Raw genomic sequence first — 26,631 nt, forward strand, 5'->3', positions numbered from 1 at the left:
CTGTGGACAGTGGATTGTATATCATGGATGACTGTATGGTGTGTGAATGTATTTCAATAAAACTGAATTTAATAAAAAAAAAAGTACTGGTAATTTTTGAGTATTAGTTTTAGTGAACATTTCCAACTATATGGTCAATTCTATAATTAGGGTATTCCTCATGTTGGGCCTTTGTGGGTGCAATTTGCTTACTCCACATAGGAACAGAACATGCTAATCATGGATTTCCCTGCTTTCCTTACAGATCCACAGAAGGCGTGAGACAAGCCAGGCTACAGACGGAAGTGGGTGAGGGAGGATGGGGAGAAGGCAGTGGGGCTGTCTGTGTTATCCACTGCCTCACGTCAGGACAGCAGCTTCCCCGTCCGAACTGTTCTCTCACGGTCTGGGATGTAGGTCCTGGAGGCTCAGGCTCCAGCCTGCCCCGGGAGTCGGTGAGATACCTACCCACACTCTGTAAATGGAATTCCTTTCCTGCTTAACTGGCCAGAAACACTACTTAAAATACCGAGTAAAAGATAAAAAGGTAGTTTGTTCAAACTTCCTTTTGTCCAATGTCTACCTTATAAAAGGAACCAAGAGATGCCAGTTACCCTTGATCTTGGCCAGGAATTCACCCAAAATAAGATATGAGCTCAACGTGGTTTTAAAATGTATTCATTTTACAGTGATCAGGTATTTCTGATTCCTCCAAAGTCACTGAGTGAGGAGTGGAAGGACGTGAAGGAATTTGAATGCAGAGGTCAGGTTGCCCTCCTAGTTTTGATTTATGCCCCACCCCACCCACTCTCTTCTCAAAGGACCACTTCAGCACCCTCTTTCTAGACTTGCCACCACTTACAGCCAAGCTGTGACCAAGACAAGCATTGTTATCACAAAGCACCATCTCGGGGAAACAAGAGGCCAAGCCCACCATCTCCTCTGTGGCATCTTTATTTCTCTACCTAGGAGAGGAACAATGAGAATAATGGGTGGGACAAATTAGCTGCAATGAAGCACTTCAGTCAATTGCAAAACAGGGGTGGGAAGAGGGCATGGAAAGGGGAAGCGTGGCGAGACCAGCTCCCCTCCAAGAGGCTTGTGGTCCAAGCCCACAACCCAAGGGCGCTCTGTGCAGGGTGGGGCAGGACCATGCAGTGCAGACCGGTGAGGAGGGACAAGAAGGACCAGTCACAACAGGGGCTGCCGCTGAGCATGAGTTTATTGACTTCGGGCCTCACACTTGCTGCTGCTTGATGAAGTTGATCAGCCCATTGGTGGAAGAATCATGAGAGGTCACCGGGCTGCTGCTGTCAAGCTCAGGCTCGATTTTCTTAGCCAGCTGCTTCCCCAGCTCCACTCTGCAGGAAACGGAGGAGGAATGGTATAAGGAGGTTCCAGCCTTGCTAGTGAAACCCATGGGCCAACCTACAGGCATTCCCCTCGTGCCCCTGGAATCAACAACTCACCCCCACTGGTCAAAGCTGTTGATGTCCCAGACGATACCCTGAACGAAGATCTTGTGCTCGTACATGGCTGCAGTGGTGACAGACAACAGACATTAGGGCTCTGCCAGCCCAGTGCACCCTACCCTGAGTTGCTACCTTTCTCTCCTCACTCACCAATCAAGGTTCCAAGAATGAAAGGTGTGAGCTTGGTGAACACAATGGAGTTGCTTGGGCGATTTCCTTCAAAGACCTTCGGAAAACATCAAGGAATGTCTCCCAGTTAGTCCTGACCCCAAACCCCAGAAAGGCGAGCATACCTTGCTCCAGAGGCTGGGATATACAGGTCTGTGAGGACAGACCCTGCTACTGTGTAGGACAAGCCAGGCCTGTCATGAGCCCTGTCTTCACCCCATAACCTCATCTCTCCAACTCTGGCAGGCCGCCCCAAGCCCACTTCGGGAGTGCTGACCTTGTGCGGCAACAGCTTTTCAAAGTCCTCTGCACTCTTTCCCGCAGCCTGGAGCTCCTTCCTGGCCTCATCAGTCGTTTTCCCCTTCATCAGGGCCTCAGTCTGGGCCAAGAAGTTGGCCAGGAGGATCTGACAAGAGAGACATCCAGTTATGCTTCAAAGCACTGTCTGAGCTTCAGGCCGAGGAGACAAGACCACTGGTGCTGCCCATGGAGTTGGTCCCATCTGAGGCTGCCTGCCCTCCCTGCACGCCTCGCTTAGAGGGAGCGGGGCACAAGAGCACGCATGATGAGCCCTGGGGGTAGAGGACGATGAGAACTACCCTTTAAGGAATACTCACTCCTTCCCATATATCCTGTTAAGAACTTTCCCAACATCCATCTTTTAAGATCCTAAGAGGAAGGGGAATCATCTTTCTTTTTTAGCTGAGCCTCAGTTTCCTCAAGTCAACTGTGCTTGGTCACAGAGTAATAGAGGGGAAGAAAGAGAATTCAAATCCATGTCTTTTAACTCCAAAGCCCGTGCCCACAGTGACTTTATGCTACTCTGCACCCCCAAGACAAGACACAGTGAATGATTTTCAAGGACTGTTTGATTGTGAATTGGATAGTTGTCCTGTACACTGCTGTGACAGCAGGACCTCACCCCGTGAGCGTCATCCCTGGCTGTTACACCTGTGTGTGTCAGGTTACATGGCAAAAGGGAGTCTACAATTGATATCAAGGTTACGGGCCTTAAAATAGGGAGATATTATTGGGGGGGGGGGCATGTGATTACAGTGGAAGATAAAGGCCGAAGAGTCAGAGATGCAATGGAAAATAGGGGAGGAGAGAACTGAAGCTTGAGAGGGACTCAACCTGCCATTGCTGGTTCTGCAATGTAGAAGGCTACAAGTCAAGGACCACAGGTGGCTTCTGCTATAACAGATACCTAAAAACATAGACTTTGGAATTGGAACATTGGGGTTGGCTGGAGGAATGCTGAGGTGCAGGATAAAGCCTAGAATGCCTCAACAAGGCTGTTCACAGAGACCTGGACTTGGAGGACACAGCCAGTGAGGGCCGGGGGGAGGGGAGGGGCAGGAAAACCTTGTAAGAGAAACTAGCAAAAACTTAGTCTCTTGTCTACTGGAGTGAATTCCTGTGACATGCACAGGAGACCCACAAGTTCTTGAGAAATTTATAGCAGCAGAAGCACCGAAGGCTTGGGCTAAAAGGGACAGAGTATAAAATGAAAGAAGGCTGTCAGATCACTAAAATTCTATAGGCTGACCAAACTACTTAGCTGCAAGCATGTGCTGCCTTTCATGAAAAGGGAAGAACGGCCCAGAGGGTGGAGTTGGGATCCTACAGAGCACAGCTGCAAACTGCAGGGATTATTTCCCAGCCTCGAAATCTAACAGTTTGCCCACTGGATTTTGACATTGCTTGGGACCGGTGTCTCCTTTTTCCTTTCCATTTTTTCCCTTTTTGAACCAGAATGTCTGTATCTGTTATCCTATGCTTGTGCCACCGTTGTATTTTAGAGCAGATAACTTGTTTCTTTAGTTTCACAGGTCCACAGATCATACCCAGAACCTTACCCATACCTGATTTAGACAATCTAGATGAGAGTTTAGATTTTGAATTGATGCTATAATGGGTTGAGACCTTTGGGAACCTTGGGATGGGGTGAATACATTTTACACGTAGGATGAACGTGGATCGTAGGGGTCAGAAGGCAGCTGTGATAGGCAGGATTTTGGTCCCCATGACCTTCACTTCTGCTGCTATGCCTGTTATGTGGCAAAAGGACTGTGCAGATGGAATTAAAGGTTATAGATCTCACAACAGAAAGGTTACCCTAGATTATCCAAGATGGACCAATTAACCAGAAGGACCCTTCAAAGTGGAAGAGGAAGACAGAAGGGTCAGTCAGAGAGAAGCAACAGAAGAAGAGGCAGGAGAGAATCAAAGTTTGAGAAGGACTCAGCCTGCCGTTGCTGGTTCTGAGATGAAGGAGGCTATGAGTCAGGGAATGCAAGTGATCATGGAAGCTGAGCATGATCCCCAGCTGACAGCCAGTAAGGAAACTGGACCTGGGCCCGACAACCCCATGACAATGAATTCTATCAACAAACTGAAGAAGCAAGGAAACAGATTCTCCCCAGAGCCTCCAGAAACACAGCCCCAGGAGACTCTAAGCAGAGACTACTTAGAGGCTGCTGGACTTTTAACCTACGGAACCTGTGTGACACTTAATTGGGTGTGGTTTTAAGCCATTCAATTTGTGGTTAATTTTTAATTTGTTAGGGCATCAGTAGAAAACTAACACAGCGGCTGATCAAGACATCAGGTCTTAAGAGGTGTGATGTGAGCCTGGGAACGGGTGAGGATCAAGGCTCTTACCTTGTGATGCAAGCCCTTCCGTATTGGGTGCTGGGTCTGGACCGGGATGAGAAAGTCACAGGGGATGATCCTGGTGCCTGTGAAGGGCACTTTGGTCACCCAAGCACCCACCCCGGTTCACAGGAGCTACCCACATGGTCTACAGGAGAGCGCTGACAGCTCCACTGGCTGGCATCCCTGCCCAGCACCACCCCACCCAGGCCACAGGGCCCTACCTTGGTGGATGAGCTGGTAGAAGGCATGCTGGCCATTGGTCCCTGGCTCCCCCCACACAATGGGGCCTGTCTGGTGGTCCACACGGGTGCCAGACTTGGTGATGTACTTCCCGTTGGACTCCATGTCACCCTGGAATGGGACAGGAATCCAGCCCTCTACCTGCAGGTCTTGCCCCTCCATGTGCTGCGTCCAGGCCCTACCTGGGATGCACTAGGCACGCCCACCTGCCTTACCCGAGGTGTATGTGCATGTGAGTGACAATAGGCTCATGAGCTTTCTGGCTTAAACCACCTACAGGAAGGACCCACAACTGGGAGATGGTGGGTATAGAGATTGGTAAGGACCTCCCTATGGCAGAAACCGGTCACAAAAATCTTTAACTGTCTTCTTAAGGGAGGTGCAGACTGGGGTCCAGAGTGCCTCAACTGGATACTGGGCCTTGCAAAGCCACCCGGACCCTGGGCATGACAACCCTTGCCAAGGCAGCTGAGACCAGGGGAGCTTTGGCCTCTCCTTCAACCACAGGATTGCCCTTCAGCCATCGGTGAGTTCTCCAGTGCCTGCCACAGGAACTCAGAGCCCGCAGGCAGGGACCAGGCTTGGGCCAAAACTAGACTGACTAGGATAGGGGCTGCTCAGTCTCTGGGGACACTGAAAATTCCAGGGCAGGGGTAGGGGGGTGCAGAAGGCTGTGAGTGGCCTGAAGAGGTGCCACAGACTGGGTGTAAGCCTGTTTTTCTGGAGGGACCAGGGACAGGTAGGCCAGGTAGGCCATGGAGGTCCCAGCCCCACCATTCATGCCCCTCACAAGTGGTCAAACTTAGCTCAAACAGACAGTGCCTACGCAGAGAACTCACCCGGAGATGGGGAGCCAAAGCAGGCACTGGCTACGTCCTTAGAGCCCTTAGAGGAGCAGGAGCCTGGGAGATGGGACCCCAGACCCTGCTGACCCCTTGGCCACTGGTACCTGCTGGAAGTAGGCAGCAAAGCGATGTAAGTACTGGTCATAAGGCAGCATGGCCTGCGTCTCACACCCAAAGAAATTGATGTACCAGACACCCAGCAGAGCCAGGATGACAGGGACGTTCTTCTCCAAGGGTGCCGTGCGGAAGTGCTGGTCCTGAGACAAGAGCAGGGTGAGGGGGAGCTGAGCGGCCGCCCGGGAGGCAGGGAAGGAGGCAGCTGGACCAACACACACGTCTCTGGCAGAGAACACAAGCCTCAGCACTCACCATCCAGTGAGCCCCCGAGAGCAGCTGCTCGAAGTTGTCAAAACCTGTGACACAGAAGCAGCGTCAACAGAAAGGGCCATACTCTGTGCCCTCCTGGCAGCAGGTGCAGCTTCTTCGGCAAAGAGGGAAAGACCGGATATGGAGCTGGTGGAAAGAGGACCTGGGAGGGCTGGGGCCTGCAGAACAAAACCCTTCTAACCAGAGAGGGCCCAGAGACTAAGGGCGGGTCTAACTCCACCTAGATGGGAAACGAACAGGACAGAAAGGCTAGCCTGCAGAGCCAAAAGAAAACCTGGGCCTCCACTTCTGACCTCGAAGAAATGTTCTGGCCAAGGGCAGAGGGGTCAGCTGGCCTTAGGGGACACAAAACACCCCCACCCCTGACCCCAAGACTGCAATGCTGCTACCTCGGGGGTTGCAAGAAGCAGAAACACTCACCCACGTGCAGGGCAATGGAGAGTCCAATGGCTGACCACAGCGAGTACCGTCCTCCAACCCACTAGGAGAGACAAGGAGAGGTGCTGAGGAGGGGTCGGCACACCCCGCCCCCCACCCCTCCTGCCCCAGGACTTGCCCCCTGAGAGCTGTGCTTGTCCACAGGGGCAGCTCGGAGGACCTGGGCCCAACCCACCTCAGGGAAGCAAAACAGCAGGCCAGGCGCGGGCGAGTGCTTGGGCCACACCACAAAAAGCAGACTCCATGTGGGACCATCAGAGCCGCAGTCTCAACTGGACCTCACTATGGCTGTCCCCAACCCCTCCGGCCACACGGACAGACCCAGTGCTTCTACCTGAGTCCGGCTCCACCTCCTCAGAGGCTGACAGACTCAAAGCCATCTACCTGTGCCTGGTCCGGCCTCCCGAGACCAACAGTCTCAGCGCCACTCACCTGGAGCTCAGACACGGACAGACCCAGAGCCTCCGACCTGTGCCAAGGACCACCTCCTCAGATGCCGACAGGCTGAGAACCTCCTGCCTCTGCCTGCTTCAGCCTCCTCAGACACTGACAGACATGGAGCCTCCTACCTGGGCCCAGCTCCCTCTCTTCAGACCCTGACAGGCACAGTCTCGTACCTGCGCTTGGCTGCACCTCTTCAGCCTGCACTGACAAATCCAGGGCTCCTACCTATGCCCGGCCCCCTCTCCTCAGACACTGAGAGACTCAGCATCTCCTTATTGTGTCCAGCTCCATCTCTTCAGACCAAAAGACCCATTGTCGCCCACCTGTACCCAGGCCTACCTCCTCGGACACTGACAGACCCAGAGCTGCACACCTGACACTGGCCACACCTCTTCACAGTGACAGACCAAGTCTCATACCTGTGCTCAGTCCTGTCTCTTCGGGCTGCACTGACAAACCCAGTGCCTCCTCCCTGTACTTGGCTCCACTTCCTCGGACCATGAAAGACCCAGCATTTCCTACCTGTGCCCGGTCCAGCCTCCTTAGATGGCAGACTCAGCACAGCCTACCTGACTCTGGACCCTCCTCCTTGGATAATGAGAGACCCAGAGCCCCATACCTGTGCCCAATCCACCTCCTTAGACTCCGACAGACCCAGCACTTCATACCTGGGCCCATTCCTGCCTCCTCAGGCTGCAGTGACAGGCCCGAGGCCTTGTGCCAGGACCTAGCCCAGCCTCCTGAGACACCGACATACCTGCCTCCGACCTGGGCTTGCCCCATCTTCTCAGCCGCAGCCCAGACACACGTAGGCCCACCGCTCACACTGCACCTCTCCTCATGCCGCACTTGCAGACTTGGCTTTACACAAACATCTCATCAGAATCCTCCTAAGTCTACGCACAACTTCCCAACAAATATTTATGGGGCACCTACCACGTGCCTTGCACAGGCATCGGAAACAATCCAGTGATGGAGAAAGACGTAAGAAATAACCATGCCAATAAAAGTGACACCAAGACACAAGTGCTGGGGAGGAAGGGCATGTGGTACCAAGACAGAGAACGAAAGGAATCTGTGGGGTGCTTGATCCTAGGTCGCTGATGAGCAAGCACCATCCCGGGAAGCACTGGGAGAAGCTTTCTAGCAGCCGAACAGCATATGCAAAGGTCCTGTGGCAAAAGCAGCCATTCTCGACAGTGAGAGAATTAGGCCAGAAAATGATCTGAGTGACTTAACTTCTCAATTTGTCCAAGAAGGAAAGATGTTAATTCGTTACATACAATGGACGCCTCAGGGCACGAAGGCTTAAATCTCTCCAGGAAGCCTGTTGAGGAGGAGGAAGCATAAGCAAGGCACAGTCTAGAAGAGGAAGGAAGGAATGAGGACCAGAGGGCAGAAGCCAAGAGGCAAGGCTGGAGAATTCAGAACGATCTGTAGGTGAGGTGAGGGTAGAAGAGAAACAGCTTAGGATGCCTGGCGGTCATCCAGAGAATGCTACCCCGGATGGAGGAGTGGGGAGGAGGACAGAAGGGGACTGACTATAGAAAGTTCCATCAAATGAGATGGATGAGGAGGATGAGAGAATCAGGTACGGCCCAGGGGTTGCTGGCTTGGGCAATGAGACAGACGGTAAGCACCTTTCCTTGGAAAGGGCCTGGGTTTGGGGGAACCTTACCTGACAGACACAGACCATCCCTGACATGGGCTCTCAGACGTCACCTGAAAGACCCCGTTCTAAAAACCAGACCTGAGCAGAAGGCCATCTCTCAGACTAGACTCCAGGCTGTCACCTCGGCCTGAGGCCAGGTCCTCAACCATCCCTTTCGGTAGGGCCCAGCAACACCAAACAGCGCTTCTGACTTGGGCCTTGGAGACCTCGACCTGCAGGCGCGGGGCCTCTGGATCTCAACCTCACCACAGCAGGCCTCCCGGACCTTACAGGCCTGGCTCCTAGGTCGGCTCAGCTGACGGTGCTGCATGTGCCCAGCACCCCAGACCTCATCTTCTCTAACTAGGTAGCGTCCTACCTTCCTCTTCACCTGGGCAACTCGGACCCCATGCCAACCAGCCCCAATGCCAAGGACTGAGCTTTGGACAAGTTATGGATCCTCAGGCCTTGGCAACACCCTGAGCTCCACACACACCAGACTAGGTGCTGAGAAACCTGCTGGCTGACCTACCTGACACCGAGGGGCTCTCCAGACCCCACCAGGCAGACCCAGGTAAACATACCTGTGACAGCTCTGGCTCTCCCTTGATGAGAGCCCATACCACCCACCTGACCGTGTCTGCTCCTACACCGAGGGTCCCACGTGTGACTGACCTACCGCCTCAGGCCTCACCAGCCACACCAGTTACTCATTCCTGGGCCAGACCCTGCTGCATCCACTTCATCTACCAAAAACCCATGCACACCAACTTGGGCCTGAGCCTGGCTGTCAAGAACCCACCTAAGAGCAAGTTTATACACCTCTGCCCAACAGACCATGGATCCACAGACCTCACTGACAGACCCAGGTAAACATACCAGAACTGGGTATGATGCAAAGGCTTACAGGGAGACCCACCTGTGCTGACCTGTGTCTGGACCTGTGTCTGACTCCAGTGCCACCCACTGTGGGGCTATACACCTGTCAGAGATGGATCAGGCTTCACATACCTGTCTGTGCCTCACCTGACTCCTCCTCCCGACACAGACCTCCCTGAGCCCAGCTCGGATTCCTCACACCTTCCTGAGAAGTTCTGTTCACACAGGCTGGACCTCAGCTCCTGTCAATATCCAGTGTCTGGCTTGGTTTTCCATGCCTCACAGATACACCACCACCACCCTCTGCTTAACCTCAGCACCAATGACCTCACTGAGGATCCTTGGACTTACTCGGACAGGAACGTCTCTGCATACCTGTGCTCCAGGGACCTCACCTGAGAGAGTTCAACCTACCTGTGAATAACCCATGCTCCCCAGGCCTTACCTCCAAACCCAGGTCTATACACCTCAGCCAGAGCTATGCTCCAAGGACTTCCAAGACCCCTGTTGTATGTACCTCTAGTTCCAAAGTCCTTGCTTTAGAGAGCCATGTCTACTTCCCCGTCTGACTTCGGCCCGCAGACCTCTTATGACAGACCCACAGTGGTCTGTCTACCTGGAGTCTGGAGCCACAAGTCTGACCTGAGAGCCGCTCTACCCACCTTGGCTTAACCCTGGTTCAGGCCTCACTGCATAGACTTTTGCCTGAATCCAACTCCTGAAAAGGCCCACCACCTGCATGTACTCAACCTTTAAGCCTCAGGTCTCCCCAGAAGAAGGCACCTGGAGGGCAAGCTCTACTTACCTGTGCTTGACCTTGGCAGGCCAGTTCTGCTTACATGTGCCTGACCCTGGCTCTTCAGAATGCACTTGGCAAACCAATTCTGCCTACCTGTGCCTCACTGGTGCCTCAGACCACACCTGGAAGGCCAACTCTGTTCACCTGTGGTACCCTGGCTCCTCAGACAACACCTGCCTACCTGTTTTTGACTGTAGCTCCTCAGACCACACCTAGAAGGTCAACTCTACCTGTGTTTGACTTTTGGCTCCTCAGACTGAATGTGGCTGGCCAGCTCTGCCTACCTGTGGTACCCTGGTTCCTCAGACCATACTTACCAGGCCAGCTGTGCTACCTGTGCTGACCCTGGCTCCTCAGACCACACCTGGAAAATTAATTCTACCTACCTGTGCTTGACCTTTGGCTCCTCAGACCACTCCTGACTGACCAGCTCTGCCTACCTGTGCCTGATCCTGGTTCCTCAGACGACTCCTGGCCGGCCAGCTATGCATACCTGTGCTTGACCCTGGCTCCTCAGACCACACCTGGAAAGCCAACTCGACTTACCTATGCCTGACTGTATCTCCTCAGACCACACCTGGAAGGCCAATTCTACCACCTGGGCCTGACCGTGGCTCTTCAGACCACACCATGAGGGCAAACTCTACCTACTTGTGCCTCACTTCAGCTGCTCATACCTCATCCAAGACATCGGTTCTTCTTACCTGGACTTGAGACTCTGACTTTTTAGAACTCATTGGACCGACCCAGTTTTGTGAAAACTGCCCTGATCCTGAATCCATGGACCTCACCTGACAAGCCCCGCTCTGTGCCTAATTCGTATTCTTCCAACCTAACAGATTAGAGGATACCAACCTGGGACAGAAGCAGACTCCACCGATACTGCTGAGACTCAGTTCCACATAACTGTACCTGATCACGACTCCTCAGACCTCACCTGAAAGATGGAGTGGTACCTATCTTGACCTCACCTGAAAAATCTTTTCCTCACATCTTCAGAGGTTATCTGAGACATCCAGTTCTTTCTAAGTGAGCCAACCCTGGCTCCTAAGGCCTTACCTGACAGATCTGCTCACCTACCTGTCCCTGACCTCAGCTGAAGGACCATGGCTACCTCTACTTGCTCTTGGTTTCACAGATGTTACCTGATGCTCAGTTCTACCCACCTGTGCTTGACCCCAGCTCCTCAGACTTGGAGAACAAACCAGGGGCTGACTTCAGTGGCTCAGACCTTACCTGTGATTTCCAAAAATACAAACCAGTGTGTCTCCTTGATTCCTTAAACCTTACTTGACAAACCTGGCTCCTCCGACTACACATGGCAGGCCAGCTCTACCTACCTGTGCCTGACTCTGGCTCCTCAGATTGCACCTAAAAGGCCAACTCTACATATTTATGCCAGACCCAGGCTTCATAAACCTGGATGGAGCCAATTCTCCACCCCTTTGCCTGACTCCAGCTTTTTAGGTTTTTCCCAGGGGACCCAGGATCACCTCATGACCACCTACCTGTGCATCACCACAGATGCTGAGACATCATCTGAGAACATAGTTCTAACCTGGACCCAACTGTAGTTTTTCAGTCCTCACTCATCAGATCCAGCTCTACCTCTGCCCATGTGCTTACCTGACTGACTCAGTTCTAACTACCTGTGCCCAACCCTGGCTCCTCAGATCTCAGCTCAGAAACCCAGTTACACACAAACTTTGTCTGATTCCAGCCCGAGACTTCAGACACATGTGGCACTACAGACCGCACTACACATACCTACTCCACACAGATGCTGTCCCTCAGACCCAACACTCCTGGCTGCTTCACATCAGCCTGAGGGAAGCCAGGGAGAGCCCAGTGGTGCCGAACAGTGTCCGAGCAATTCGAGCATGTGACAGCTCATCCTGTGGACATGAGCCTCTCAGACCACGCACCACAGAAACAGCTCTTCAATCAGTTCACTCATCTGTGCTTTGCCTGCCCCAGCAACCCAGTCTCACCTTTTCTATCCAGGTATAATCCTACCTTTTCCTCATCTGGGCTCCTAAACCCTCAGCCCAGTCAGACCCTAATGTCACAGGCCATGTTTTGGACTGGTAAGAGTCTCCAGGCCTCGGTGACGCTCTTGAGCTCTGCACATCACACTTAGGAGGTCAAGGGAACAGGGGCTTACCTGGCTTGGAGGACTGTACCTGTGCTTGCCTAATCCTGAGTTCTAACCATCTTGTTTGAGCAACAATATGACCCCAGCTTTACAGAACTAGTCAGAAAGACCCCAGTGTAGCTACTGTCCCAAGCTGAAGATCTAAAGCCTCATCTCACAGGAACAGGTTTAAGCACCTGTATATGACTTTGATTCCTCAGACCTCCAGAATTCAGACCTTTACCTCTCCCAGCTGCTCCTCATAACTCACCTGCATTTGCCTTGGCTCCTCCTTGAACCTCACCTGGACCTCTCCTGGCTCCTCCTTGGACTTCACCAGGCAGAATCAGCTCTCCAATGCGTGCAGACTCAGGTCAACCCCAAAAGACCCCCAATTCACCACCTCACCACTGCCTGATCCTGATACACAAGGCTGCCCCTGCAACTGACCCCAGCAGACCAGCCTCACCACTGACACACATCTCTGCCAAGCTCGACTTTACCAATCTCCTTTCAGAGCCAGCGCTACAGATCTATCCCAAACTTCTCTCTCGCCAGGGACCTGAGCTCCAGAAACCTCACCTTTCCTGACATTGGCTCCTCAAGACTTTACCTTCTGAATTCAGCAACATGCAATAGCCCTGTGGCTGAGGTAAGTCCCTCCTCCAGCTGCTGAGGCACATCTCACATGGCCCACGGTGTCCTCCTCCCTGGTCACTCGGCTCACTAGGCAGCCACAGCCCTGTGTCCAACTGTCAATCATTGTCCTTACCTGGGAGACCTGCCTCTCTCCCTAAGCCACACCCCAAAACTCATGACTCCATGCTGGGCAGTTACGGACAATGACAACCCAGATGTGGGAGGCAACCCTGCTCTGCTCGGCTGGCAGGAGCACCCCACGTTCCTCAGCATCACCTGCTCAGGCTCCAGTTCCCGGGGAGGAGATGGCAGAGCCCCTTCCTCCTTTAATCAGGCATGCAATTGGTAAGAGCTGCCCCATCTGTCTCCAGTGGGTTCCTCATCCGAGCCACAGGACATGGAAAATGATTTGAGTGACACTTCAAAGGACGATACATAGCTAGTCCCACTGACTCATTACACACAGTGGATGCCTTACGGCATTAAATTTACTTCTTTCCCAGACTGCAAAAGAAAAAGACCTTTAAAGCTTTCAACACAAGGAATTCAATCTATGGATGCTCACACACACACACACAGGCCTCCAGCCTAAAGGCCAGGAAACAGCCCCCAAAGGGGAACACTCCTGAAGGATGATGCCCTCGTGGTGCACCTGCCTCGGCCACGTGTGAGAGCACTGCACGCCCAGCCACGTTCACAGCACCCACATCATATCCTGTACCCCATGCCTTCCCTGCAATCCACAGCCAGAGCCCAAAAGCTCACACCTCTAGGCACTCGGGCAAGCCTGCAAGGAAAGCTCCGGTTAATTGCTCGGCCCCAGCTGTGGCTCCAGCAGTGATGAGTCCATGTGACCACCCACCACTACAGGGGAGCCCATAGTTCTGCACTCGGGGCAAAGTTGGCTCTGCAAGTTGCCCAGGCAGGGCCCAGCCCCTCCTCTCCTTGGCCCTCCAGCTACTCCAGCAGCAACTTTCCAGGTCCACCAGCCACAGCTCCTGCTTTTTCCTGCCCCTTGACCTTTGCAGATTGTGGCTGCAGCTCTGAGAAAGGTCGTCACTAAGAATAACTCACATCCTCAGTGAGGGGTTACGGGTGGCTCCAGTTACCCCACAGTGGGGGCTGCTGGCAGGCACCCCACCCCAGGGAGTGTCAGCCTGGCCCTGCAAGTTCTGCTCGGCCCTCGGGTGGAAGCTGAGCCCTCGTCCCGACCAGGCTGCTCTTGCCCCACAAGCCTCTACCCGGCCTCTCTGCCTCCCCTCAAGGCCAGGTATGCAGCAGGCACCCCATAAACGCCGAGCTGACCTCACAGGCCTCCTATCTGTGGCTCAAGGGTTGTGACGTGGCAAAGGACAGATAATTCACCCAGTGCGAGAGAAGCCTTTTACTTACATCCCAGAACTCAAACATGTTTTGAGGATCAATTCCAAACTCCTTCACTTTAACCTAAAAAGAACAAAGGGAGATAGAAGAAATGAAGAATCTGTTACCTGGTCAGGCACAGGTGGACAGGAACAGGAGCCCAAGATGCAAAGATGTGGCTGTACCAACTACTAGAGCAGCCTCGCCTTCCTCAGAGCCCCACATGGGGCAGGGCGGGAGCAGCCTGTGAGTCGAGGCGGGGGACAAGATCTGCCCACCCCAAGTCGGATGCCAGGTCAGCCCGCCTGCAGCCCGCCAGCACCTTGGGCCTGCATAGCCCTTCTTCTGAGGGGGCTGGACATCCAGTGCTAGGACCTTGGTCTACAAGAGCTACTTAGGCACATCAGGGACACCAGACAACGACCTCCCAGGACATCTGGGATCCTGAACCTGGGACAGAACCTGAGAAAAGGGCTGTGGCCATCTCCCAGGTCAGGGCCCACAGAGCCTAGACAGTTGCCCAACCCTTCCAATATCTGGGACGGTACCTCCACCTTAGGAAGCCTTTATGGACATCCAACCCGTTCCCTCTTCCCCACAAGAGAAACCCTACCGACCAGTTTGAGGTCTGCCTGCAGAAGGCAGACAATGGGGTTATGCTTAGCCAGCTTCAAAATGTCTTCCTCTCCACCCCATGGCAAGTCAGCACCGGAGGCAGCGGTCGGGGGTAGGAGAGGTGGGAGGAGGTGGGGAGGAAGACCCGGGTGTGGCTCCTGGCTGTGACACAGCTCAGCACAGCGTCCACCACACAGCAAGTGCTCAGCGAGGGTCACTGCTGCTGTTGTTCCTGGAGCCTGGCCCCAGTCTGTCCTGCTGACCCACCATGCCTTGCACGGCCTCGTGGCCAGGGCAGACCGTGAGAGCTGGCAGGCAGCTGACCCCACTCTAATCCTGCCATCACAAACTCGTGCACTCACTAACTGGGGCAAGACGTCACATCCCCCATCACTGGGCTTAAGCTGTGTAGGTAAGAAATGGGAAGCCTCCCCCACCCCTGCCCAGCTTATCTAATTTGAGGAGGGGAAGGTGGCAGGGGCTCATGGAGGTCAGGTGTGTGGAGGGCTCTGGACATCAGCAGGCCTGGGATATGGGATGAAATTAATGTGATCCAACTGGCTACAAGCCCCTCATCGGGGCTGCAGAGGTTTGATGGGAGAACACAGAAAAAGCAAAGATGATTTGCAGCTCATGTCCCTTACAGGCAACCAATCCTCTATCCCCACTGGCTGAGCCAAGATCCCCCAAACCCAGAAACCAACTCTCAGATCATGTATTCTGAAAGGCTATGACCTCGGCGTGGCCTGGCCCCTCCAGGGAGGTGGTCACATGGACACTTACCGTGTTGGTCGACAGGGCAACAAAGTGCTTGGCCACCGCAGAAGGCTACAACAGACAGAGCCAAGTTACACCAAGCCCACCCGAGGGGAGCCCTCCGAAGGTGGTGATCCTCCCATCACTGGAAAATCCAGGGCCCCTTGTGGGACTGACTGTTCCCATTGTGGGTTCTGAGACTGTCAGACACGCCCAAGTAGAGGCTGAGAAGGCCGAGGGGCCAGGGGCCAGCCTGCCCATGCCACAACCCCTCACCAGGCCCAGGAGTCCCGTTCCTGAAAATAGGTGTGGAGGGGCTCCCACGGGGCTGAGGGGCCTTCAAGCTTGGCTCCTTAGCAATGGCCCTGAGCCAGTCAGAGCAGGTTCTGCCATGTTTGGTGTGTCTGGGGGTAGGTGAGGAGGCGGCAGGCACCAGAAAGGCTGCCTCCTGCTTCCAACCTCAGGGCCACTCCAGCCCACCCGGTTCCACCGAGCCCATGGGCTGCCCAGTGCCTGTCCGCCTCCCACCAAGACGCCCATCTACAACTCACATCCTTGGCTGACATGAGGAACCACTCCTTGGCTGTCTCTGCATTCGTGATGGTCTCCTGGGTGGTGAAGGTCTGGGGGCGAGAGAGCACAGCGGTTGGCCCCCACACTCAGGGCACACAGGGCCTGGCAGCCGAGGTCTCTGGGGCCATTTCACGAGAAGCATGCATGTGGGTCAACACGTTACTCCACACTGGAGTGGTGGCACCTCCAAACCACATGTCCAGAAAGCCACAAAGACTGGCTGTGTCAGGGCAGGGGACTGGAGGTGGCCGTGTCACCCTGTGATTCCAGGACACTACAACCCCAGGAAAGGGAACCCTACTGAGAGCCATGCCCACCCCCCACACCATCTCCACAGGTCAAAGATCAGGGTACCACCAGAGAGGGACTACAGCCATGCCTGGGACTCCCTTCAGCCCAGGCTAGACTGCATCTCAGCGTTCAGATGGTCATGTATATAATGCAAGGAAATGGGGCATAAATGACAGAAAGCAGAACTCCTGTATTATCATGGCATGGCTGAGATGAGAAATCAGGATGGAGCAACCTTTAGGGCCAGATCTAGAAGAAAGAGGAAGACAGCCCCAGGCCGAGCACAAAACTGCCAAGGTAGTGGAGGTGGCTTTAAAACAAAGGTTCAAATGGGCCAGTCTGGACTTTCATCAGTTAAACTGTATTTGCTGCCAGAAAAGGCAGCTGTGTTGACCCAATCCACAAGGCAAGGCTGACTCAGAACCAGTCGGGAAGGCCCAGTGCCCAGGGCAGAGGCAAAGCATTCACACACAGCACCCCTCCCACAATGCCACCCCCATGCCCAGTGCGGGAGCCAGGCTGTGTTGGGGCAGTACCTTGGAGGCGATGATGAACAGGGAAGTCTCAGGGTTCAGGGAGGCCAGGGTTTTGGAAATGTGGGTTCCATCAATGTTGGAGACAAACCAGACCCGGGGGCGTCCTGCAGAGTACGGCTTAAGGGCTTCAGTCACCATGAGGGGTCCCTGTGGCGAGACACAGGATCACACAACAAGATTCCAGGGCCCACAAGAGGTGGGGTAGGGGTCAGCCAGGGACCAGCCCCTCCACCCATTCCAACGCAGTCCCCTGCTCACCAGGTCAGAGCCACCGATGCCGATGTTGATGACGTCTGTGATGCTCTTGCCAGTGTACCCTTTCCAGTCTCCACTTTGGACACGCTGGGACAGAGCAGAGATGCCATCAGCCGAAAACCCCGCGGACAAGCTACTGCTCAACGACGTCATGACCTCTGTGTCTTTGCTGCCTCAGCCCCGACTTTCAGGCCCTTGCAGAGACCATGGCGGGACATCCGAAGTGGGGGTACTTTCCCAACCCCACAGTAACAGTTTCAGAATTTGCAAAACAACAGTAAAGTTTCAGTACAAATTGATATGTCAGAGTCCAAGAGATGTGAAACCACATGACTGGTCTGTTTCAGGGCTAGGAGTATCAGACACGCAGCCTCCAAATGGATCCATACCCCCTGGTGATCACGCCCCCAAACGCCTCCCCCTGCCTAGGACTGACCGTGCAACCATTAGGATACTGGGAAAATGAGGGAGGGCGACTTCCAAGGCCAGATCATAAAAGATCTTGCAGCTTCTGCCTTGCTCTTTTGGATCACTTAGTTGGGGGAAGCAAGCCGCCATGTCATGAGGACACTCAAACTGTTCCAGGAAGAGGCCCATTGGCGAGTGCTGAGCCTTCCCTCCAACCAACAATGGCTCACCATACACATATGAGAACCGAACTGGAAGGGGATCCTTCAGAGCCTATCAAACCTTCAGATAACTGCAACCTGGCTAACATCTTGACTACAACCTCAAGAGAAAACCCAAACCAAGACGAGCCAGGTAAACCACTCCCAAGTTTCTGGCCCAAATTATCTGGGTAAGATAATAAAGATCTACTGCTGTTCTTTGCCAAGTTTTAGTGCATTTTGTTATATAACAGATAACTAATGCATATTTTGGTACCAGAAGTGGGAGGAGGCTGCCATAACAAAAACCTAAAATACATGGTCAAGAGCCAGAAGGACTCTGGGGAGTTAGTGAAAGCCTAAAAAACACCGGAAGAGATGGTTAGCAGCAGGCTGGTGGGCCTCAAGATGGCAGCTGGTGCAGGTCTAAAGCAAATGTTTAATGAAAACATGTTTAAAGGACTATGTCACTGGAAACTGGAGAAACACAGAGCCTTGTTATGTAGTAACAGAAGGTGTTAACAACACTGTCACCTGCACTGATCTGGAAGGTAAAAGACGTTATCTATTATGATCTAGATGTCCTAGCTAAGGAGAATTTCAGGCTATGCTGAAGGAATTGCCTGGTTTCTTGGTGCTTACAATAAAAGGCAAGAGAGAAGAAATATGTAAAGGAAGAACTTTTAGACAAAAAGGATCCAGAGAACTGCTGGGTTTGAAAATTCCCGGCCTCTCCAGGCAACAACTGATGCTAAAATTAAGAAATGGCTCCGTGGCAAAGATCAAATCCAGGACACTGTCACAAAAGCATAGTATAAAGACAAAGCCAAGAGTATAGTTGTAAAACCCTTTGTTAAGACTTCAAGAAGAATTCCTTTGTTAGATTATAGTTTTGTTTTTTTCTTGGGGTAGGGTAGGCACATGTTGGAAGCAATGTAGTTATTTTAGGTTATTTGTTTTTCTTATTCCTTTGTTTTGTTTTTTTATGAAGTGTTTTTTAATTTTTTTGATAAAGTTAAAAACAAAACAAAAAACAAAAGAAGGCTTCATGAAGAGCTAAGGTGGTACTTCAGAGAACTTTTCAGACAGGGCTTCTAAGAAGCTTTAGGGTAGTGTCCCTCTGCAGTCTCAGAAGCAAGGGTAGAAGGGACTTGGAAGAGGTTTGTGGCTATGGCTTTTTGTCTAATGGAGTAAACCCCATGGTAAGCTTCATAGGAGACTCACAAAGTTTTTAAGATACCTGAAACTGTAGAGACAACACCAGCTTGGACTGAAAGGGACAGAGATAATGACAAAGGAAAAGAAGGCTTCAAATCCCCACATTTCTACAGGTAGGAAGCAGGCTGAGAAATCAGTGTGGCTGCAAACCCAGGTACCTTTCATGTAAAAAAGAATGAGGGTAAAGCCAAGGGCTTTGAGAAAATTATTCATAAGCCTCGTGTCCTAACCAAGCAACTGCCAACCTGTGTCCTGCTGGATTTCAGAATTGCTATGCACCAGTGACCCCTGGTTGTCTCTCGTCATCCCCCCTCTTTTGAAAAGGAATCATCCCATATAAATTTTCCCATGCCTGCCCCACTATTGCATGTTGGGTGTGTGCAGGCAGCATAGATAAGTCTTCAGATCAAGAGGAACTGTACTAGAATTGAATTAAAGGAAATGCAGGCATTACTACACCTGTACCTGCTTTAGATGATGAGATTCTAGACTGCAATGCGGTGAGATCTGGGGAGGCCTTAGCTAAGTGGGGTATTCTGCACGTGGAAAGAACTTGAATTACTGTGAGCCAGAGGGCAGATTACAGAAGTCAGTTTCCAAGGTGGTTCCTAATGATTCACACCTCCTGACACTCATGATCTTGTGCAGCCTCCTCCCACTTTGGCTGGAGCGGACGTGCACAGCCACTAGGATGCTACAGAAATGACAGCGGGATTTCTGACACTAGGTCATAAAAGACTTCAAAACACTCTGCCTTGTTCTCTTGGACCACTCACGTTGAGGGAAATCAGTTACCATGTCATCAGGACATTCCAACAGCCCTTGGAGAGACTCACAAGTGAGGACCTAAAGACTCCGGCCAAGAGTTAGCACTAATTGCTGGTAAGCCATCCTGGAAGTGCATCCTCCTGCCCAGATCAAGACTTCGGGTGATGGCAACTCAACCAGCATCTACTGCAACCTCCTGGGGCCCTGAGCCCGAACCACCCAGCATGGCTACTGCAAATTTCTAACCCACAGAAATGCTAATTGTTGTCTTAAGCTGCTAAGTTTTAGGGTGATTTGTTGTTACAGAGCAATCCAAAATTAGTACATATGCCTTTCTCCCAAACCACAAAGACCCGGAAACTTTTATTATTTCTTTAAATAAAAGTTATCAACTGCCCTGGCAAAATTTCCATCAATACAGAAAGAGATAAAATACGTCTCTCAGCTTCTCAACCCTCCCTCTCACCATCAAAGGTTTGCTATAAAGTATCCCAGGAGAGAAAACGTGTATCTCTTTAGTATCATGACACACACCCTTTATTTGACCAGATGAAGCTTGGTGACACGGGCAGATTATGTAAATTCCTTTTCGACTGGGTCCACTGCAGCTCCCTTACTGCTAACGCTGCACAGGAGAACACCACATGAACCTGCCCTGACTTTACTCATCAGCCCCAGAAATGATCTCAGGTTGTTTTGGGTTTGTGCCACTACAATCAAAGTCACAGTGAACACCCTCACCTCTATCTTGGCAGATTTTTGAGAACATAGCCAAGGGGAATGTAACTCAGAGTGGGACTGATGCCTTTCAACAGCTTTTTATTTACTTTTTAAAATCTATTTTAATGTGGTAACACAAAATTTGCCATTTTAACCATTTTTAGGTGTATATTTCAGTGGCAATTAATTATTTACAAAGCTGTGCTATTACTATCATGCTCCATTACCAAAACTTTTTCATTCGCCCCAACCAAAAACTCTGTACCCAACAAGCAATAACTCCCCATCCCCCATCTACTTTCTGTCTCCGTGAATCTTCTCATTCTAGGTATTTCATGTAATAGGAACCTTACAACATTTGTCCTTTTGTGTGTCCTTTTATTTCACTTAGCATGATGTTTTCAAGGTTTACCCATGTTGTGGCACATATCAGAATTTCATTCCTTTTTAAGTTAGCAATTAGTGCTAACTCTTGGCCGGAGTCTTTAGGTCCTCACTTGTGAGTCTCTCCAAGGGCTGTTGGAATGTCCTGATGACATGGTAACTGATTTCCCTCAACGTGAGTGGTCCAAGAGAACAAGGCAGAGTGTTTTGAAGTCTTTTATGACCTAGTGTCAGAAATCCCGCTGTCATTTCTGTAGCATCCTAGTGGCTGTGCACGTCCGCTCCAGCCAAAGTGGGAGGAGGCTGCACAAGATCATGAGTGTCAGGAGGTGTGAATTAAAAGATATGTATCCATCTGTCGATACTCACTTGGGTTGTTTCCACATTTTGGCTATTGTGAACAGAGCTGCTATAAACACTGGTGTACAACAAGGTGGCTGTCTGAACCTGTTTTCAATTATTTTGGGTCAGCAGCTTTTGATGACCTAAAAACATCCCCATCAGTCTGAGTCAGGCACTTAAGCTATAAGGGAGGGCCTTCCTGAAACTGTGTCCCTAAATGGCCAGTGCCACCCCCTCTACCTGGCTTGCCTGAGCCCACACAGAATAACTAAACAGCACCGGGCTTCCAAAGAATGTTCTGCCTCTCCCAGCAGACAGCTGGAAATGCCACGCCCCACACCTGAAGCCTGTCACACAGACTGACGACCATAAGGGACACTTGGGGATCCAGGTGGCCATCGGGATCCCAAACCTTCCTCACCCTGTGAAGTCCCACTCACATCGCTGCTGGGCCTTTAGGGTTCCTGCCAATATCCCCTCCTACCATTTACACCATCTTCAGGTCCGAAGATGGCTCTTGGACAAAGCAACTGGACTATGACCAGCCACACTGAACTCAAGGATGAGCAGTGAATGATCATAGCCAGCCAGAGCCCAGACGATCACCCTCAGAATGTGCATGCCCATACACACAAGAGGCAACATGCCCCTACAGACAACCCTTGTATTCCAGGCTTGAAGACGTCTTGCAGAATCAACCCCAGGGTAATCACTAAGTTAGCAGCAGTTGATGTGGGGAAATCCAGCTTGCCTGGAGCAACCCCTTCCTTTTTCTTCACTGTATACCCTGAGGAGCACAGCAACCCCTTCCTTTTTCTTCACTGTATACCCCGAGCAGCACAGCAGGTCGGTCCATTGCAGCTACCTCACTGCTAATGCTGCACGGGATGACACCATGTGAACCTGCCCTGACTTTACATACACATGCACACGCGTGCAAGAAAAGGCAAAGGCAAAGTTATATGCATTGACACTAACACAGAGATACCTCTTCACACTGACAGGTGGAAATAAGCTGCTCAAGAGTAGGTGTAAAATGAACCTCTGGTTATGTGTGTGTGTTTCAAAGGACACATGCATATGCAGTTTCTGAAAACTCAAACGAAACTTTACAAAGCCTACCTCTGGGGTCAAGGAACTTTCAGAATGTTAATTTTTTCTGGTTCTAGACTAGGCAATAAGGGCAAATAACTAAAAAGGTTATGGAGGAAAAAGCAGTCCCCCCCGCCCCCACCGCCACACCATCCCTCAGGGGCCTCACTTTCCATCTCAGGCGTCTGCCACTGGCCAGCTTGTCACCATGAACCCACAGGTGTCCATAGTTCAGGAAAGCAGCTATCCCTCTGCTGTCATCGTGAGCTCCCTCAGAGCAGGGGCAGGGGCAGCAGCCACTTACCTGGCAGAAAGACTTCATCTTTTCCAGAACCCTGTTGACCTCCGGCATCACATCCTTGCCATCCACCAGAATGGGCTTGTTTGACCGGTTCCGCAGGGCAGTGTGCAACACCGCCCGGTTCTGGGGACAAGAGTCAGAGTGTGATGACTCCCCACTCCCAGGGCAGCCACGGTCCCAGCTGGGCACAGTGCAGAGCTGGCTCAGGTCTCTGACCACTGGACACATCTCAGAGCCACGGTCACCTACTGAGAACCTAAGTTACACTCACAGCAGCAGGGGTACCCCTGAGCAAGGCAAGGCATGTGATGCCAAGTAAGCCAAGGACAAGCGCCCAGGGCCCAGAGACGCTCGGGCATGAAGAGCCAGAAGAGAGAGTGGTGACAACACAGGTCAGGGCCCATCAAGCCTAAAGTAAACTCATCTTCCCGAGGAATCCCCCTTCTGGCCCACCATGCAGGCATCTTTTGAAAAGTACCCTTGGCCCCCTGCCCATAGAGCAAGGCAGGAACCTCAAGCTGCCCTCTCCTCTCCAAGCATTACCTCCAATTGCCAGAAACCAAACTAGACCCCAAGTCCGTGACAGGTGCCGGGCAGCTGGCCTGGTCACGTGACTGAAACAGCTTCCCCAAGCTGAAGCCGGCAGGAGTCCTTGAGAAAAGCAGATCTAAAGACTTCAGATGGGCAGGAAAGGGATGGTCCCGGGACTCCAACCCAGTGAGAGGCCTAGGGATGCGGAGGGCTTCATGCCACCCCGGCCCTCTCCAGAATGCACAATGCAGCCTCCCTCAGCCTTGCTCCACAGTGCAAGCCAGGCTGAGTCTGAATCCCAGCTCCACCACTTATAGCTGTGACACGCTGGGTAAGTGACTTCACCTCCGAGCCTTGGATTCCTCTATGGAAGAGGAGGATGCTAACATGGCCCACGTCCCTGGATTACTGTGAGAGCCCAGGCTACAGGCTCAGTGCTTACTGCACATCCACAGCCTCCAAAGCAAGTCAGGGACCAGGGCGTCTAAGTTATGACCTTACTATAGTACTTCTTTTTGGCTTCTCGTGCTGAGGAGGTTGGGCTATTCTAAACTCAGATTCTCTTTTCACCAATAATACTCGCAGCAAGAAAGTATCAGCAGAGCCAAGTTCTCTCGGAAAGTGCCTGAGTAAACCTTGAGCAGCTGTTGCCTTCCAAGCCCGAGATATGCTCCTCCCTGGGCAGACACCAGGAGCCATTTCAAGAAGCTCACCACACGCAGACTGCTGGTGCCCAGGCAGACCCACCCTAAGGCTGTGCAACCAGTCTGAAGAAACAGGCCTTCAGGCCTCTCATTAAGCAAAAGCCTTGCCTAAGAGAAGGGGGGAAGCCACACGGTGATGCTGCTAACAGTCAGATGAACCCCAAAGGGAAGGAAGAGTCCCTGGCAAGAACCCAGGGTCCATCAGGCCTGCTCACCTCGGTGAAGTTGATCTTCTCACCACTGAACATGCGCTCCCGGGCAGCCTCCACATCCCTGGACTTGGCCTGGGAAGAGAAGACACCAAGGCCTGGTCCCACCCACAAGAGCCACCGTAGGTCCTAGCCCCCAGGCCCAAGACTGGGTGCTGCACCCGAGGGGGTGGACAGATGGCTAAGGCCTAGCTCCCTCCCCCATGTTCCACGAGCATCTGAACAGAAACGGGGCACTGGGGTCCCCTTGCATACTGCTCAAAATCTGAGTCAGGGGCAGGTGCCCAGAGCCCTGCATGAGCACAAAGGCAGTTACTGAGGTCTACAGGAATTAAAGATGCTCAAGGACCTAGGGATTCCCAGGAGCCCAGATTGCCCACCCCACTATGGGCCACAGGTCAAGCCTCCCAAAGTGCAACATTACCAGCTCCACCAGCATCTGCATCACATCTTCCGTCACCAAGTTCTTGGAGTAATCCACCAGAATCTGCCCGTGGTTGGTATTGAGGGTCAAGCTGCCGAGAGAAGGCAGGAGTGAAGCTGCTGGGCACCCCCCATCAGCAGGACTAGGCCCATCTGCTGGTCTCCCCAGCCTGCCATTCCCCACCCCCAACCCCAACAGAGTAGCAGCAGGATCTGCTTCTAGAAGAACCATGCTCCCCGGGGCCACACCCCACATGGCTACAAGCCAAAGCTGTGCTGTCAGTCACCTCCCTGCCCACCAGGCTGACCTAAGCAGCAGCACAGCGAAAGGTGTCATCCTCAAAGAGCCCACATGTGGACCCTGGGCGAGAAGCCATTCCTCTACCAAAGCTGGGCCCCAAGCATGGGGAGCTGGAGAGGAGGATGCAGCTGTCCCTGTCTAGCCCAGGATGGGCACCCCCTCCCAGAGTTCCACTCTGACACTCACCTTCATTAGGCACCTACCCGGATGACAGGGCTGGCTACTGGGGACTTACAGTCAGGAGCCACAAACCCCCAACCTCCTACTCCCAGCAGCACTGACCTGAGCACTTCTTGGCCCCATCTCCACCCCTCAGGCTTGCCGCCAACGGATTCCTTCCCATTTCCCTCGTTCCTAAGTCTCATGACCTCAGCCTCCCCAGAGAGTCACACCCCAACACCGCCACCCTTCCACCACGATCTCCGCAAATCCCCCGGGCCTGCCCCATCCCGACCGCACCCTGCACACGATCACCAGCCCGTTCCCGGCCAGGAGCGGGTGAAGCGGGCAGCTCTTTCCCGCGCGTTGCTTCGGCGAGGACCCCTCCTCACCATCGCGGGAGAGTAAGCCCCTTCTGAGATGGCCGGCGGGGGTGCGGGGGGCGCAGCTTGCAGGTGGAGGGGAACAGGGGAGGGGCCCGCTCCTGCCCATGACTAAGCAACCCGAGTCCCCAAACCTGCGGGGGGCCCCCTCGGGAACCCGCTCCAAGGAGGCGTCAAGGGCGAAGTGCGGCCTGGACCGAGGCCCGTGACCAGACACCCCTGGGCCCGCCGTCCCGGCCTCGTGGCCGCGGTCCTGCACACCCTGACCCCCTGCGCCTCGCCCCGCGCGTCCCGCTACTGCTCCCGCGCACGCCGACCCCGCGCGCCCCAGGCCCCGCCGCTGGCCTCGGCCCCGCGCGCGCACCTGAAGCGGCTGAAGCGCTCCTTGTCCGCGTCGAAGAGGCGGCGCAGGTTGAGCTCGGAGCCGTGCTCGCGGTGCCACTGCTGCAGCTTCTGGAACTGCGGGTTCCGGCTTAGGGTGGCCATGGCCGGGCCGGTGGGGAACGCCGCCTCGGACGCGCGCGGAAGGAGACGCAGGAGCGGGGGCGGCGCGCGGCGGCCTTTATGGCGCAGGCGCCCGGAGGCCTTTATGGCGCAGGCGCCCGGCCCGGCCCCGCCCCTGCCCGGCCCCGCCCCCGGCCCCCGGCGCCCCCTGGCGGCCTTGTCCGCCGCCGCCGCTCCCGGCCTGGCCGCGGCCTCCCCACGACGGGGGAGCCTCTTGCGCGCGCGCCCGGAAGTGGCTGGAGGACAGCGGTCGAGTTCCTCGTGCCCCGGCCTGCTTCGCTGATTCATTCGACAAAAATGTCGCGAACACCTTCCATGTTACGGGTAGTATTCCAGGTGCTGTGAAAAATAAGTGACAAGCAACTAAGTAAAACATATGGTATATAGGATGCTGGAAAATGCTGAGAGAAAAAGAAAGCTGGAAAGGGAGCTGGGAATAGGGGTCGCAATTTTAAGTAGGATGGTCAGGCAGAAACTCACTGATAAGGTGAATTTGAGCAAGAATCTGAAGAAAGTGAGGGAGCAAGCCAATTGTATATCTTGGTAGGGGGGGATGTTCCAAGCAAAGGAACAGCAACTACAAAATCCCGGAGCCAAGAGCATGCTTAGATGTTCCAGAAACAATAAGGAAGGCACTGTAGCTGGAGAGGGCTGAGGGAGGGGAGAGTGCGAGGTGAGGTCAGAGAGGGCAGGGGAGGCAACAAGAGCCCATGGGCGTGATAGTTTTTAGAGATGGCCCAGTCCCTGGTCTCAAGGAGAACCACGGAGAGAATGACTCCCAGAGAGATGGCAGAGAGATGAGAAGCATTGGAGGATTCTGACATTTTACAATGGATCACACAAAAAAGGTAAGAGGGGCCAAA

General features: G+C 53.2%; 1 protein-coding gene across 1 annotated transcript; it reads right to left on the bottom strand.

Annotated features, from left to right (window-relative positions):
* Positions 1 to 917: 917 nt before the first annotated feature.
* GPI (glucose-6-phosphate isomerase) lies at positions 918 to 25,822 on the bottom strand. Its single transcript, XM_037819482.1, has 18 exons — positions 25,629 to 25,822; positions 24,423 to 24,513; positions 24,005 to 24,073; positions 22,558 to 22,677; positions 17,125 to 17,208; positions 16,867 to 17,013; positions 16,018 to 16,089; positions 15,494 to 15,538; positions 14,126 to 14,179; positions 6,170 to 6,230; positions 5,732 to 5,775; positions 5,467 to 5,619; positions 4,499 to 4,628; positions 4,284 to 4,360; positions 1,897 to 2,025; positions 1,602 to 1,677; positions 1,449 to 1,515; positions 918 to 1,340 (listed from the first exon to the last, which is right to left on the bottom strand). The coding sequence occupies exons 1-18, from the start codon at positions 25,748 to 25,750 to the stop codon at positions 1,217 to 1,219; spliced, it is 1,665 nt and encodes a 554-aa protein (XP_037675410.1). The 5' UTR covers positions 25,751 to 25,822; the 3' UTR covers positions 918 to 1,216.
* Positions 25,823 to 26,631: the final 809 nt, after the last annotated feature.

Source organism: Choloepus didactylus, chromosome 27, assembly GCF_015220235.1.
Source record: "Choloepus didactylus isolate mChoDid1 chromosome 27, mChoDid1.pri, whole genome shotgun sequence".
In the NCBI taxonomy this organism is placed as follows: Eukaryota; Metazoa; Chordata; class Mammalia; order Pilosa; family Megalonychidae; genus Choloepus; species Choloepus didactylus.